This window comes from Crocodylus siamensis, chromosome 1, assembly GCF_052110815.1.
Source record: "Crocodylus siamensis isolate JL-2025a chromosome 1, ASM5211081v1, whole genome shotgun sequence".
In the NCBI taxonomy this organism is placed as follows: Eukaryota; Metazoa; Chordata; order Crocodylia; family Crocodylidae; genus Crocodylus; species Crocodylus siamensis.
The window spans coordinates 209,507,445-209,520,169 of record NC_143395.1 but is presented as its reverse complement, the minus strand read 5'-3'; the positions used below and the strand labels follow the sequence as shown (position 1 = coordinate 209,520,169).

Genomic DNA, 12,725 nt, shown 5'->3' with positions numbered 1-12,725 from the left:
GGAGGCAGAACCAAAAATTACACTTAAGCATTTTGTGCTAATTTGGTTCAGGGCCTGCTTTAAGAGCTGGACCAAGACCTTGATGGGGTGCCTGGCCCAACAAGTCATACAAAACAGAGTTGTGTGAAACCAGGGCTTTACAAGCAGGTTATTTTGGATCCCTCCATCTTGGAAACCCATTGATCCATTGACCTCACACGTGCTCTGCAAACTCTAAGCTAAACTCTTAATCCACCTGCCTGTTTCCAAGCCAGTTGGCCTGTGTAAGACTGCACGAAGGATGTAAGAGTCAGATTCAGACAAGCAATCTGAATGATCCAGTGTTCACAGCACCTCAACCTTTCCGTCTACACAGCACATCTCCCCTGTGCCTCCATCACACCCAAATTCTTCTCACTCCTGTGGACACAGCTCCTCCAAACTCATCAGCAAAAAAGTGAGTCCCAAGCACGTAGGTGGCAGCTGCACAGACATACCAGGAAGCTGCAGGGCTAGTGCTTTCTTTTATTGGAAAGAGGAAGATGCTTATGAAAAAAAGACTGTGACCCACTGAGTTCCACTGGGTCTCCGAGCACCTTGGGAATGGGGGGCAAGGCGCTAAAATCTCCACCCTAGCTTTCTCCCCCACCAATCCTCTCCAAACTCCAACTCTGACTGGACAGCATGGCTGCACAGGGCAACAAGGGCAGACTGAGGCCCCAGGGATGTTCCCATCAGACCAGCAGCCCACCATAAAGCCACACTGTGGCCACAGCAGCTCAGCAGATCCGCTCCAAACAGAAGAACGAATGGAGGGGAGAAAGCAGGGAGGGACCTCACCATCTTGCACAGCGTGGTCCTCACTAACAGCTCTACTGGCCCTGGTAGCTGCCTTGCTTCTGCTCTGGCCCCACAGTCCTGTTTTACTCTGTGCCACCAGAAAAGTGACCTGTCCCCAGCTCTGGGCTAGGATGTCCCTAGAATGTGGGTGGTTGGTTTGTCTGTGCAAGGGAGGGAGGGGTTACTCACAGACTTCCTAAAGGAACCACCAGAGGGTACAGGACTCAGCCACCCCCTCATGCTTTGCGCTGGACCCTAATAATCGCACACAGAAATGCTGCTCTGTGCCCAGTCTGCAGCCCCTGCTGCAGGTCACGTGTTCTCCTGGGCCACCACCTTGGGGCAGCGAGTCTGGCTCTGGGACTTCAAAAGAGGCAGAACTGGCTGGGGATGGGGCATGGAGTTGTGCTGGGGCTCGGTGCTGAGTCCCGCTGGCAGGTGTTGCAACTGCCTCCTGTACTGCACAAACATGCAGACTTTAAGTACAATGGCCAGTATGTTCTTGCCCATGAAAATACCAGAGACCCGGGCATCTCTGAAGAAGACCATGTTGCTTCCCCTGATGAAAATGGTGGCAATGTTGATGGTGAGCATGCTCATCATGGGGTACAGCATCATCCTGTGTGGCACAATGCTGATCCCTTGCATGCTGATCTCGCACAAGGACACACACGGGAGAATCAGGAGCAAAATATAGCAGTAGAAGAACATCAGGCCCTCGGCCCAAAGTGGCAGCCCTTTCTTCTGAGGCTCCCACAGGTTGGCTTGGATATCCAGCACATCCAGCATGTCGACAATGACCCAGAAGAGGCGGTTGCGGAGATCCTCCTTCTTTTTGAATGTCCTGACATATTCCATGTGCTCTGTGGCCACCAACAGCATGTAGAGGGCTGGGATGCAGATGGACAACAATAGGGTCAGGGCCTTATGGGCCATGAGGTCCATGCTCTTGCGGTCAGCCTTGTAGTTTTGATAGACGAAGTAGACCTTGATCTCCAACACAAAGATGTACAGAAACCATAGGATCATGGCGTAGCCTCTCTTGGCTGTCTTCACCTCTGCTCCAACCCAGACAGCCACATACCAGAGCACCAGCAGGAAGCAGACGTCACCCACAGACACCATGATGCAGATGCCCAGCTTCCTGGAGCCCTGGTTCTGTTCTACCAGGTAGGCATCCATCAGCACCATGCTGCTCATGATGAGTACAGTGGAGAGGCAGACGTGGGGCTTGTTGATGGGGGGTGGGGGAACCATCCTGTAAGGAAGGACACAAAGATCTGTCAGAGACAGAGGCATAACTGGTAAGTTTCACACCTGAGAAGCTGTGGGGGAGGGGAGGAGATGTTGGTGTGGCCAGTTACACAGCAGCTGCCAGCTCCTTGTTGCAGCCACCAATGGTCATCCCCCTCCCCTCAGCAACAAAAGCAGTATTTGCATCAGGGTCTGTGCCAACCCCCTGGCTGCACCAACATCTTTGCCCATGGCAGCAGTGTCTCCTGTGTAGTGAGAGGCTGACAATGGGATTGGGGCTGATGAGGGGTCTAGGGACACGAGCCCCTCCACCTGTGCTTGTGTGAGATCCCCCCCACCAGACTTGCACCCAGTCCCCTGATATGCCCACCCTTTTGCCCATGCTGCCCACGCCCAGCACACCCAAGCCAGCCCCACGTTGCACCCCCACCAGACCTGGGCCAAACCTTCTGCCTCCCCAGCGTGTTGATGCCACGCCTTCTTCTGCCTTCAGTGGGCTGGTGCTGGGCCTCCTGCTGTGTCCAAGGAGGAGAGAGCAGAGCCAGTGAAAAGCCAATTCCTGAAGAGAAAGAGTGAAAACATCAGGGCTTCTGAACGGTGCTGGACAGCTGAGAACTGCTCTGAGTACAAGTAGGGCTGCTAGGAGCAAAGGGGCTGGCCTTGTGCCTTGAGCCCTGAACTGCAATTCAGAGACCCCTGGTACACTCCTAGCTGTGCCACAGATGAACACTCCACTTGATACCAGCTGCCAGCAGGGGCCTCACTGTGCTCCCATCTCCTTTGTGATGGTGTGGCAGAGCACTGATATGCAACTCCAAGGTCTGACAGGAGACATGTTAAAGAGGCCTCAGTGCCCAAAGTGCTGAAGTGTGAAGTATCTTGAACTGGCCGCCCTGAGATTGTTAACCCATTGGGAGGTGTTGGCCATCTTCACATATATACATAGGCTTGAGCACCAGGGTGGCAAGGCCATGGGGTTATCTACACGCTGATACCCCTTCCTGCCCATCTGGGTTTTGAATATAGAGGGAGGAACCACCCTGTTGGGAGTCCCCTGCTGTGAGAAGGGGTGCCTCTTTGGGATCCTGCACTGAGAAGAGGTTTCCTTAGCTGGAGGGTGGGGAAAAGCATCAAGCCAACATGTGGTAAATTCCAGCCAGGGCTGGCAGCTTCCCAGGACTCAGATGAGGGCACTGAGGTTCCACTGGGCAGCAAAACCATTAGCAAGACCTAACCCAGACCTACAGCTGCCCCCTCCCTGCAGCCCTGGCAGACCCCTACCAGATTGATTTTGGAACTGCCAGAGCTAAAAGCAGGAGCTCCCAGAGGGGTCTGGGTTCTGGAGCTGATACTGGCTGGGCACTGGCACCAAGGTGGCCTTGCTTAACTGCTGTACTTACACATTTTGGGACAGCTGAGCCAAGGCCCCTTCCAAGCTCCTGGTTCTGGCCCTGTTGAGGGTGGAGGTTCCCCAGCACTTCAGCCTCAATCAGCTTAATGCTACTGACTAAAACATGGCAAGTAGGGCTGGGCTTCCTCTACCAATAAGTTCCCTTACCAACAAGCTCCAGAGACCAGCTGGAAATAAGAGACAAACACTCAGACTGGTGCTTCCTAATCCTCATGTCAGGATTCAGGGTAACTTCTTGCCCTACCTATAGAACAAGCTCCTTCCACCAAACTCCTAATAACATCCACCTGCAGACTCTCCCTGCCCTTGCCAGGCCCAAATTCTAGTACCACTCTGTACCCACACCCCGATTGACTCTCCCTTCTGAACATTGTCCTCCCAGAGCAGAACTCCAGTCTGTCACATTAGACTTAAGCCTGCCCTCAAACCAAAGACGTTGCTGTTGCTGAACCCTGAGAAGAGCAGAACTGCAGCCCCTAAGGTGTCATGCAGAGACTGAAGGGCTGAATACAGAAAAAATCCTATTTTCACTTGCAAAGGAGCCAATCAGCTCTGAGCCACGGAATCGATACGCCTGGGCTCCAGGAAGTAACATATAAAGTAACCCCCCAGAGCGGAACAGCCTTTCACATGTGCTGTGTGTGCACATCTGACTCAGTTGACTCTGCTCCCCAGGCACTCCTCAACTTCAGAACCCCAGCCCATCTGCAAAGGGACATGCACAGAAAATGGCAGAGATCTGCTGGGCTCTAAGGAAAAGGTCTCTAAGCAGAGGAGGCTGAATGCTAAGGTTGTCGTGGGGGGACTGAGGAGCTGAATAAAACACAGTTCTCAAAAACAAGCTTGGTAAGAAATACAGCCTATGCAACTTCCAGAGGGAGTCACGCCAGAGCAGAGCTCACTGTCCAAGTGTAAGCAGCAAAATAAGAGCAGTAGCTGGGATACATAACAGCCAAGGAAGGACATGAGGCCGACCAGCAGCAACTGTGTAAGTTTACAGACAGTCAGTAAAAGTTCAAGCTAAAACTTCCTGTCTGTAAATAAATTTGAGCCCCCCATAAAAACAATCAAGCTTCAGCATCTTGTGACACCCCATGGAGCTTCACTTAGACAGTACCACCTGGTGTCCGAGCAGGAGTGCAGCACCCTGCAAGAATTCTCAGGGCTTTGTAGACGCCTTCCCCTCTAGCCATGTGCTGCTGCTTCCCATCCTGTAATATTGCTGGTCACAGAAAGGTTTCTTTGAGGGTGGAGGGTAAAGTCACAGAATCATAGAAAGTGAGGGTTGGAAGGAACCTGACGAGGTCATCTAGTCCAACTCAAAGCAGGACCAGCCCCAATTAGATGATCCCAGCCAAAGCTCTGTCTAGCCAGGTTTTGAAAACGTCCAAGGATGGAGCTTCCACCACCAACCTGAGTAACCAGTTCCAGTGTTTTACTACCCTCCTAGTGAGAAAATTCTTCCTCATATCCAACCTAAACTTCCCTTCCTCTAACTTGAGACCGATGCTCCTTGTTCTGTCATCTGCCATCAAAATGCAGCCCACCAGACCATTCTAACAAGCCCACAGGGCCCCTAAATATTACATTTCTAAATTTTTTATCTGCCCCTGGCTGCCTGTCACATGGCCCTCGATGGCTTGCCAAAACTAATTGCCCGCCTCTGGTCTAGACCCATCCTTTCAGACCCCGCTTCAGATAGCCGAAGACTGCTATTAAGTCCCTGCGGTCTCCTTTTCTCTAGACCCAGCTCCCTCAGTCTTTCCTCATAAGTCATGTTCCTCAGCCCCCTTACCATTTTTGTTGCTCTCTGCTGGACTCTCCAATTTGTCCACATCCTTTCTGTAGTGGGGGGCACAAAACTGAATACAGTACTCCAAATGTGGCCTCACCAGTGCTGAATAGAGGGAAATAATCACTTCCCTTGACCTACTGGCAACACACCTAACAATGCAGCTCAGTACGCCATTAGCCTTCTTGGCAACAAGGGCACACTGCTGGCTCATATTCACCCCCAGGTCTTGAGCTGCTGCCCAGCCTGTGCTGGTGTATGGGATTGTTCTGTCCCAAGTGCAGGACTTTGCTCTTGTCCTTGCTGAACTTCATGGCATACTTGCTAGTCTTCCTGCACATCAGGATGGTTTGTTCCTGCACCCTCAGTACAACTTCTTGAAAGTACAACCAGCTCTCCTGGACTTCTCTCCCCCTCAGACTGGCTTCCCAGGGGATCCTGACCACGAGTTTCCTGAGCGAGTCGAAGCATGCTTTTCTGACGTCCAGGGTCCTTACTCTGCTGCTCTCCATCCTTCCTTTCCTCAGGATCCTGAGCTCAACCATCTCATGGTCACTGCTGCCCAAGTTGCCATCCACTACTATATTCCCCACCAGTTCTTCCTTGTTTGTGAGCAGCAGGTCAAGAAGGGCATGGCCCCTGGTTGGCCACTCCTGCACTGGCATCAGCAAGTTGTCCCCAATACTTTCCAAAAGCTTCCTGGATCATCTGTGCACTGTTGTATTTCCCTCTCAGCAGATGTCAGGGTGATTGCAGATCAGAAGTGTTAAATCCCTGTGGCGGTTACACAGGTCTGCCAATCCAGGAAAATTTTCTTTTAATTGACACGTTTTTACTGTCAGTAAAAATGTTTGTCAGTATGAAGTTTGCAGCTTGTTAGTAAAAAAACATTTCTTGGGTTGTCAACCCTAGGTCTCCATCTTGGTGTGAAACCAAGGGCTAACTGCTTTCCTTTATGCTGTTATATGGAGCAGAAGGGGCTGGAACAGCAACTGCAGAAGCTAGCATACCCCAAGCAAACTGAGTCAGGGATGTGAGAGAGGTCCTGTAAGATCAGAGGGGCCATGGGAAGGGGAGGAATACGTCAGCTGGGAGAAGGAGCAGAAAGAGCAGGAGAAGATGCACAGATCCATTCAGCCTGCACACACTTGGCAGGCAGGGGATAGAGCAGGAGCAGGTGGAAGAGACTAGAGGTGGCCAGAGATTTAGACCCAACTTAAAGGTAAACAATGAAGCTATTAATTCTCTCCCCAAAAGCAAGGGGTTTACAATGCAATAAGCACAGCAAGGTTGCTTTCCAGCCAAAAGCAGTTTTTGCAAGGAGGCCACCAGCTGAATACAACACTATGCACCTGATTTTGACCTCACTCAGTATCATCACACAGTAAGGACTGCCTGCACCCTGTCTCCATTAAGATTTTACAGAGGGCATGAGCACTCATCTCGCTGTAAGACTCATTTTTGACAGTGAAAATATAGCCTGAAAGAAGCAGGACAAGTGCCCCTCCTGACCCACCTACACAGCCTGGGCTTTGAAGGAGAGCGGCCTACAGAAAACAGGGTTAGAGAGGGGCTGCAGTAACTCCTGCTGAGACACAGGAATGCACAGCCCCAGGCTCAGACATGGAAACCAGTCACTGCAAAGTTTAAGTGATGCTTCACACCAGGTAAAACACAGTTTCAACTCCACATTGCAAGGCCCCCAGCACCTGTTGCACTGTGTTTTACTAAGTGGGTTTTACTCCTTCTGGGTGCAAGAAGCTGCCTGCAGGCCTTGCCCTGGTACACTAGTCACACTAAGGACACCCCCACAGATGGAATCAAGGTGCAGCTGTCTGCACATACCAGGCAGGACTTTCACCAAGCTTCAAACAGTAGCTCAGCTTTGGGGCTTTTTCTTCCATTCCTTCCCTCTCTTTTGGAGCCTGTGGGTGCTGGGAATTAGACTTCAGCAGGGGCACAACAGTGACCTTAGTTCTACATGAAACCAGCTCTTGTCAAACTGTTTCACAGATTTTAATGGGAAAAGGAGCTTTTTATGGGTTACACAAGACTCTGATTGGCCCACAAGAAGTTAATGGACAAAATCTAACTGAGGCTCTGATTCTCTCTTTACTAGAGACCTGCTGGGGCCAGGGCTCCAGAAACTGCACTGTGGGATATGGCTCCTAGTATGGCCTAGATTTATTTGGGGTTGATCTCTTTTGGACCACTGATAACCCTAGAGGAAGAGGACTTGCCTGGATTTGGCTGGAAACAGGTTCCCATAACCTGATGTGTAGGACAGGCTGCCTGAATGCTGCAAGCCAAGGGCTGGGTGAGTGCTGCATCCTGCTGTGGCCGTAAAGGTGCCCTGGGACAGAAACCCCTGGGACAGGGATCACTCAGGATGACTTCCTGTGTAACAGACCCCTGAATTCCACCTGGTTACCCCTGCACTAATGCCAATAATCTGTGTCTGGTTGAATCACATCTTCCAGAAAGACATTCAGCTTTGATTTGAAGTCATCTAGAGATAGAAATGCCATCACCTCACTCTGACCATTGGAACAATTTTCACTCTCACAATGAAAAATGTGTGCCTTTGTCAGACAAATGTGAATTTGTCTGACAAACTTCCATCTTTTCTCCTGACTTTCTATGTTAGGCATTTCCTCCTTGAGAAAGCATCTGATCACTAATCAAGCCACTTCTCAATCTTTAAAGTTCCTTCTTTTTAAACAAAGTTAGAAAAAAGTTGATTTTCCACCTTACCCCAGACACTGTGCATCCTGGGACACCACTGAGACCCAGACCATCTTCTCAGACTTTCATACCAAATGCTCTAGCCCTGTGCCCACCTCTCCCCACCCCCAATGGCAAACTAGTCTTCCAGGTGGCCAGACTTTAACATGGATTTGGGAAAGGAAACAAAAACCTGTTTTGAACAGAAGCACTGTTAACCCCTTCCTTGGCTGTGATGCATCTCTTTTGGCCCAGTTTCCTATGCCCCTACTGACCACGTTAAAGATGTTCACCTGTCTCTCCTTGATTTGTTCTTAGGTCTCAAGTGTCTCAGTACAACACCCTAGTCTTTAACATGAGTGACCTGGAAGCAATGAATTCAAGTTATTTGAAAAAATGTCTCCTAATTTCACTTTGTTTTGTGACATCCAAGTGCTTTGGTTGGATAAATGTGTCCTGTTTTCAGAGTTTTCCACTCTGTGCAAGAACCTGGCAAAACACCTAAAAAGCCATAATGCAAACTAGCACTCAGGGTGATCTGGTCAGTGGCCTGAGCCTTAGCTTTGCACCCTGGACTTTTGGCAGTATGTAAGTACCACCTACCAGGTCCGTACTTCTCCTGTCCCTTTCTTCTAGCTTGAACAAAACACTGGTGCAGCTGCTGCTACTGCTTGTGCCTAGGGAAAAAATGGGAGCAAAGACAGGATTCTAGGCATTGCTCTGCAAAGAAGCCAGCTCCATAACTGAGACTGAAAGAGGAGCACAGTTAACGCCTGTCAAAATGACATGGATGGTATCTGGAGCATTGTAAAACTGGGGATGCTACAGGCACAGCACAGTGGATCATACTGCTGCCTGGCAAATGTCACTGCAGATGCCAGTTAAACTGTGTGGACCACCAGAGCAAAGAAGAAAACAGAATGTGATCCTGCATCACAATAGTCTTTAACTATATGTGCCCAGAGGAGCAGGATTACCTTACAACTTGCTCTTCCTAAATGTGTGGGCTCTTTCCAACCTTAATCTTGTTCTTTTATCACTAGTCTTTCATTTATCAAATTAGCACTTGTTGCGACTTGTGATGCCTCAGCCTATTGCTAATATGCTACAGAGCTTGCCAACTGCAGGTAGCCTGCATTGATAAACTACAGCCCCAGAGGGATTAAAAATGTTTCTATCCAGTGGACCTTTCATGGCCTCTCTCTGGGATGAGGCTGTAGGAGCTGGGGCTGGGACGACACACAGACACACCACCCTGACTGCTAATTAGTACAGAGCAGAGTAGCTAAGACCTACATGGGGCACAGTGGCCTGCTCTCCCTACAGGACCCCTTCCCCATAGATCAGGGGTGTCAAACTTAAAACCCACATCTAATGCCCACAGGCCAGATCACTCCCACAGAAGTGGGTCATCCAGTCTGCGGGGCTTTTCACTGGATGGACAACTTACTTCCAAACCCAGCTGGTGGGGCTTGTTGCTGTGGCTATCAGAGCAGCTGTGCTGGTGTTGCCAGACTGCCCATTCCCTTAGTGGATTAATGTTGCTGCCTGCCCCACTCCTTAACTACCACTGAATTGCCAGTTTTCCATACCTATTAGAGGCAGTAATCAGCTGCTGTGTTAAACACCCCACCACCACCACCAGCAGAGGCATCCCGGATTCAGAGGTGGGTCATCTGACCAGCAAGAGGCTCTGTGGGCCATATGACCCACCCCCCTAGCTGCAGGCAGGGAATATGGTCTGCCAACTAGTTTGATTTTGACACCCCTGCCACAGGGCATGCTAGTGAGCTCATCTGTATAGGAACCTCACTCAACTGATGCCTGGAGAACAAGGGGAATTTGTCCCTAGGGTGCTAAGCCTGCAGCTTCCACCTACCCTGAAGCCACAGAAACGTCATTTAAAAAAGAAAAGAAAAAACTAGTTTGTCTTCATAACCCTCTAACAAACTACATAAAATGGCCCAATCCTGGCCATAAGCTCATGAAAATGAAGAACAACGTGGGTGCAAAGGACAAGGTGCCTGTTCTAGGCAGGCCCAAGCCAAGGCACCCAGAGATAAAGGGACCAGACTGAGAAAGGGGCCAAAAGGGACAAAGGGCTCGAGTGGCCTTTTCCAGACAAATGTGCACATGCTCACTGCCTTGCTTTCACATGTACATTCTCTTGGCACTTCTAAGGGGAAATATATCAAGGAGATGAATAATTTTACCACAGAAAGGAAGGAGAAAAATTAATTCCTTTGAAATGGTATTAGAATCTCCCTTCAGGAAGGAAGAAAACAACCTTAGTAAATGAGAAATCTCTAGACTAGTGGTTTTCAACCTGTGGTCCACTGATCCCTCAGGGTCCACAGACTATGTCTAAGAGGTCCACAAAAGATGACTATGATCAATTTTTAAAAGTATGCAAATACCCACACTTACAATTCAAAGGGGTCTGCATCTCCATTTGGAATTTCCAAGGGAGTCTGCTCCACTTGAAATTTTTTAGGGGCCCACAAATGAAAAAAGGCTGAAAACCACAACTTAGAGAGATCAGGAAAAGGACAAGCTACCCAGAATGAACATCTCAGAATCAGCCTGTCTGGGGAACCTGTATACTTGTGTAACAAGGGAAGCTGCTTTAACTGCTTCATTCACTGAATCATCAGACATGTAGGCCAGCCCTGAAACAGGGAAGAACATCAAATGGAGTACTGATTTTTCAGAGAAGGAGAAGGGATCCTAGACTTACAATTCCAATAGCTCTAACTTCTCTTCCACGGTAATAAACTGTAAGAGAAGAAAATCATACAATGCTTAGGCAGTACGGTGGCTACTCTCAGGGAGGGGCCAGGGGAAAGTTTTGAAGCATAAATCTTGATTCTTTGTTTTGACAGATGTACCCAAGAGGTAGGCAAGAAGAAACTGGCAGATGTGGTATATCTGAAGTCTGCAAAAATCTTCACTATCCTATTCCCCATCGAAAACAAGTCACTGGGGGAGCTGGTGAGACAATGAACAGTGAAGTGACAGTGGTTTGTCAATGAGTCTATACTCTGTATCTCTCATATGTCAAATGAAAACAGCACCATCACTCAAGTTTCCCAAAGCAAAACCAAAACTAGCTCCTGGAAGACAAGCTGGCCAAGACAGCTAGGAGGCTGGCTAGATAAGGGAAGTTCTTCCAAGACCTTGTTTTTAGGGGTGCACCAATAAAGATTTTTTTGGCTGATACTGATGGCTGATTATTAACCAGCCATATTGGCTAACATGAATCCAATTCCCGATATGCAGCCCAGCAGCTTGGAGAGCAGCCAGTAAGTCTGTAGTGGGGGAAGGAGCAGGGGGAAGTGAAGGGGTGTAGGGGGAGGCAGATCAAGGCCCTGTGGTGAGAGAGGGAGTGGACAGGGGCTGCCCACCCAGGGTGGGGCATGGGATGGAGCAGCAGGCAGCTCATCCAGGGGATGCCAGGTTGGGGTGGCTTCCACTGCTCCATGCACACCCGGGGGAGGCATGGGGGCATGTGTCCCCCAGATCTGTGTGCAGGGTGAGGGCGGGCTGCCCACTGCAGGCTGGGGTTGGGGGCTGCACCATCCTCTTCCCAGCATGGGAGCTGGACTGGGCTGGGGCTGCGCTCCGGATGGGCAGCAGCTGCACTGGGGGAGGGGCTACAGTGAATTTTGGGGGGGCTGTAGCCCACCCCAAAGGCCCCCCCCAGCACTGCTGCCACCCGCCTTGAGCGCAGCCCTAGCCCAGCTCCTCCGCCAAGAAGAGGCCAGTGCAGCCCCTGGCTCCAGCCTGCAGTGGACAGCCCGCCCTCGCCCTGAGCACAGAGCCCAGAGGCACATGCCCCCATGCCTCCCCTGCGGGTACACACAGCAGCCGGAACCACTCCCTGGACGAACCACCCGCAGCTCCATCCGGCAACCCACTCTGGCTGTGCAGCACTTGCCCCTGCCCCACTCTCTTCCTCACTGTGGGGGCCTTGATCTGCCCCACCATACTTCCCCACAGACTTACCAGCCAGACGCTGCTCTCCAAGCTGCCAGGCTGCATTCTTGGTTGCATACGTGCTGCGGCTGAGTGCATGTACGCAATATTTATCAGTGACATTATTGGCTTAAAAAAGCCAATTGCTGATAACGTCAATTTTCCTTTTATCAGTGCTGATACATTATGGACCAATATATTGGTGCACCTCTACTTGTTTTAGCTCTAATATCCCCACATGACAAGCGATACCTGCCCATAAACTGTAAAGTCAGCATACAGTTTTGAGGTCTTGTTGGACTTCCTACTGCTGTTACATGCCCAAATATCCAAGCCAGCCTCCCAACATCCAATGTCCAAGCACTCATGATGCCACACAGCAGATCTAGGAACAAAGTCTTTACCTGGATCAGAACATAGCAGCCAGGCTGCTTAACAACATCAGTTATCCTCAGCCCACCACTGCAGGGTTAACTCTCTTAACTGAGCCCCCACATCACCTCCCAAACACGCCTGGTTGAGGTCTCTGACTTGATTCTCAAAGCCCTTGCCAGGACTGTCTCTGGCCTCTCCTTCTGTGACCATGGCCTCCTACAGTTCTGGACCACAAAACTAGCAGCCAGGAAGATTTGTGTGCTTGGAGACAGCAATGTCAGAGAAGGGGGACTCATATGGAACTCTTTTCTGCAAGAGAAGAGGCTCTAGGTTTTGACACTTCAGAATTAAATGCAACACTGTTATCTTTGACAT

General features: G+C 50.2%; 1 protein-coding gene across 3 annotated transcripts in view; it reads right to left on the bottom strand.

The window, feature by feature from the left end:
• Positions 1-490: 490 nt before the first annotated feature.
• Positions 491-12,725, bottom strand: part of LOC149873986 (transmembrane protein 121-like) — a 14,447-nt gene continuing 2,212 nt past the window's right edge. Inside the window, exons 2-3 of one of the 3 annotated variants that reach the window (XM_090054296.1) lie at positions 2,509-2,634; positions 491-2,077 (exon numbers count right to left, since the gene is read on the bottom strand). In XM_090054296.1, the coding sequence (XP_089910422.1) occupies positions 1,132-2,077; positions 2,509-2,634 (1,072 nt within the window). In that variant the 3' untranslated portion in view covers positions 491-1,131. The remainder of the gene's footprint in view (positions 2,078-2,508; positions 2,635-12,725) is intronic. The other 2 variants (XM_090054280.1, XM_090054286.1) reach the window with 2 other exon arrangements.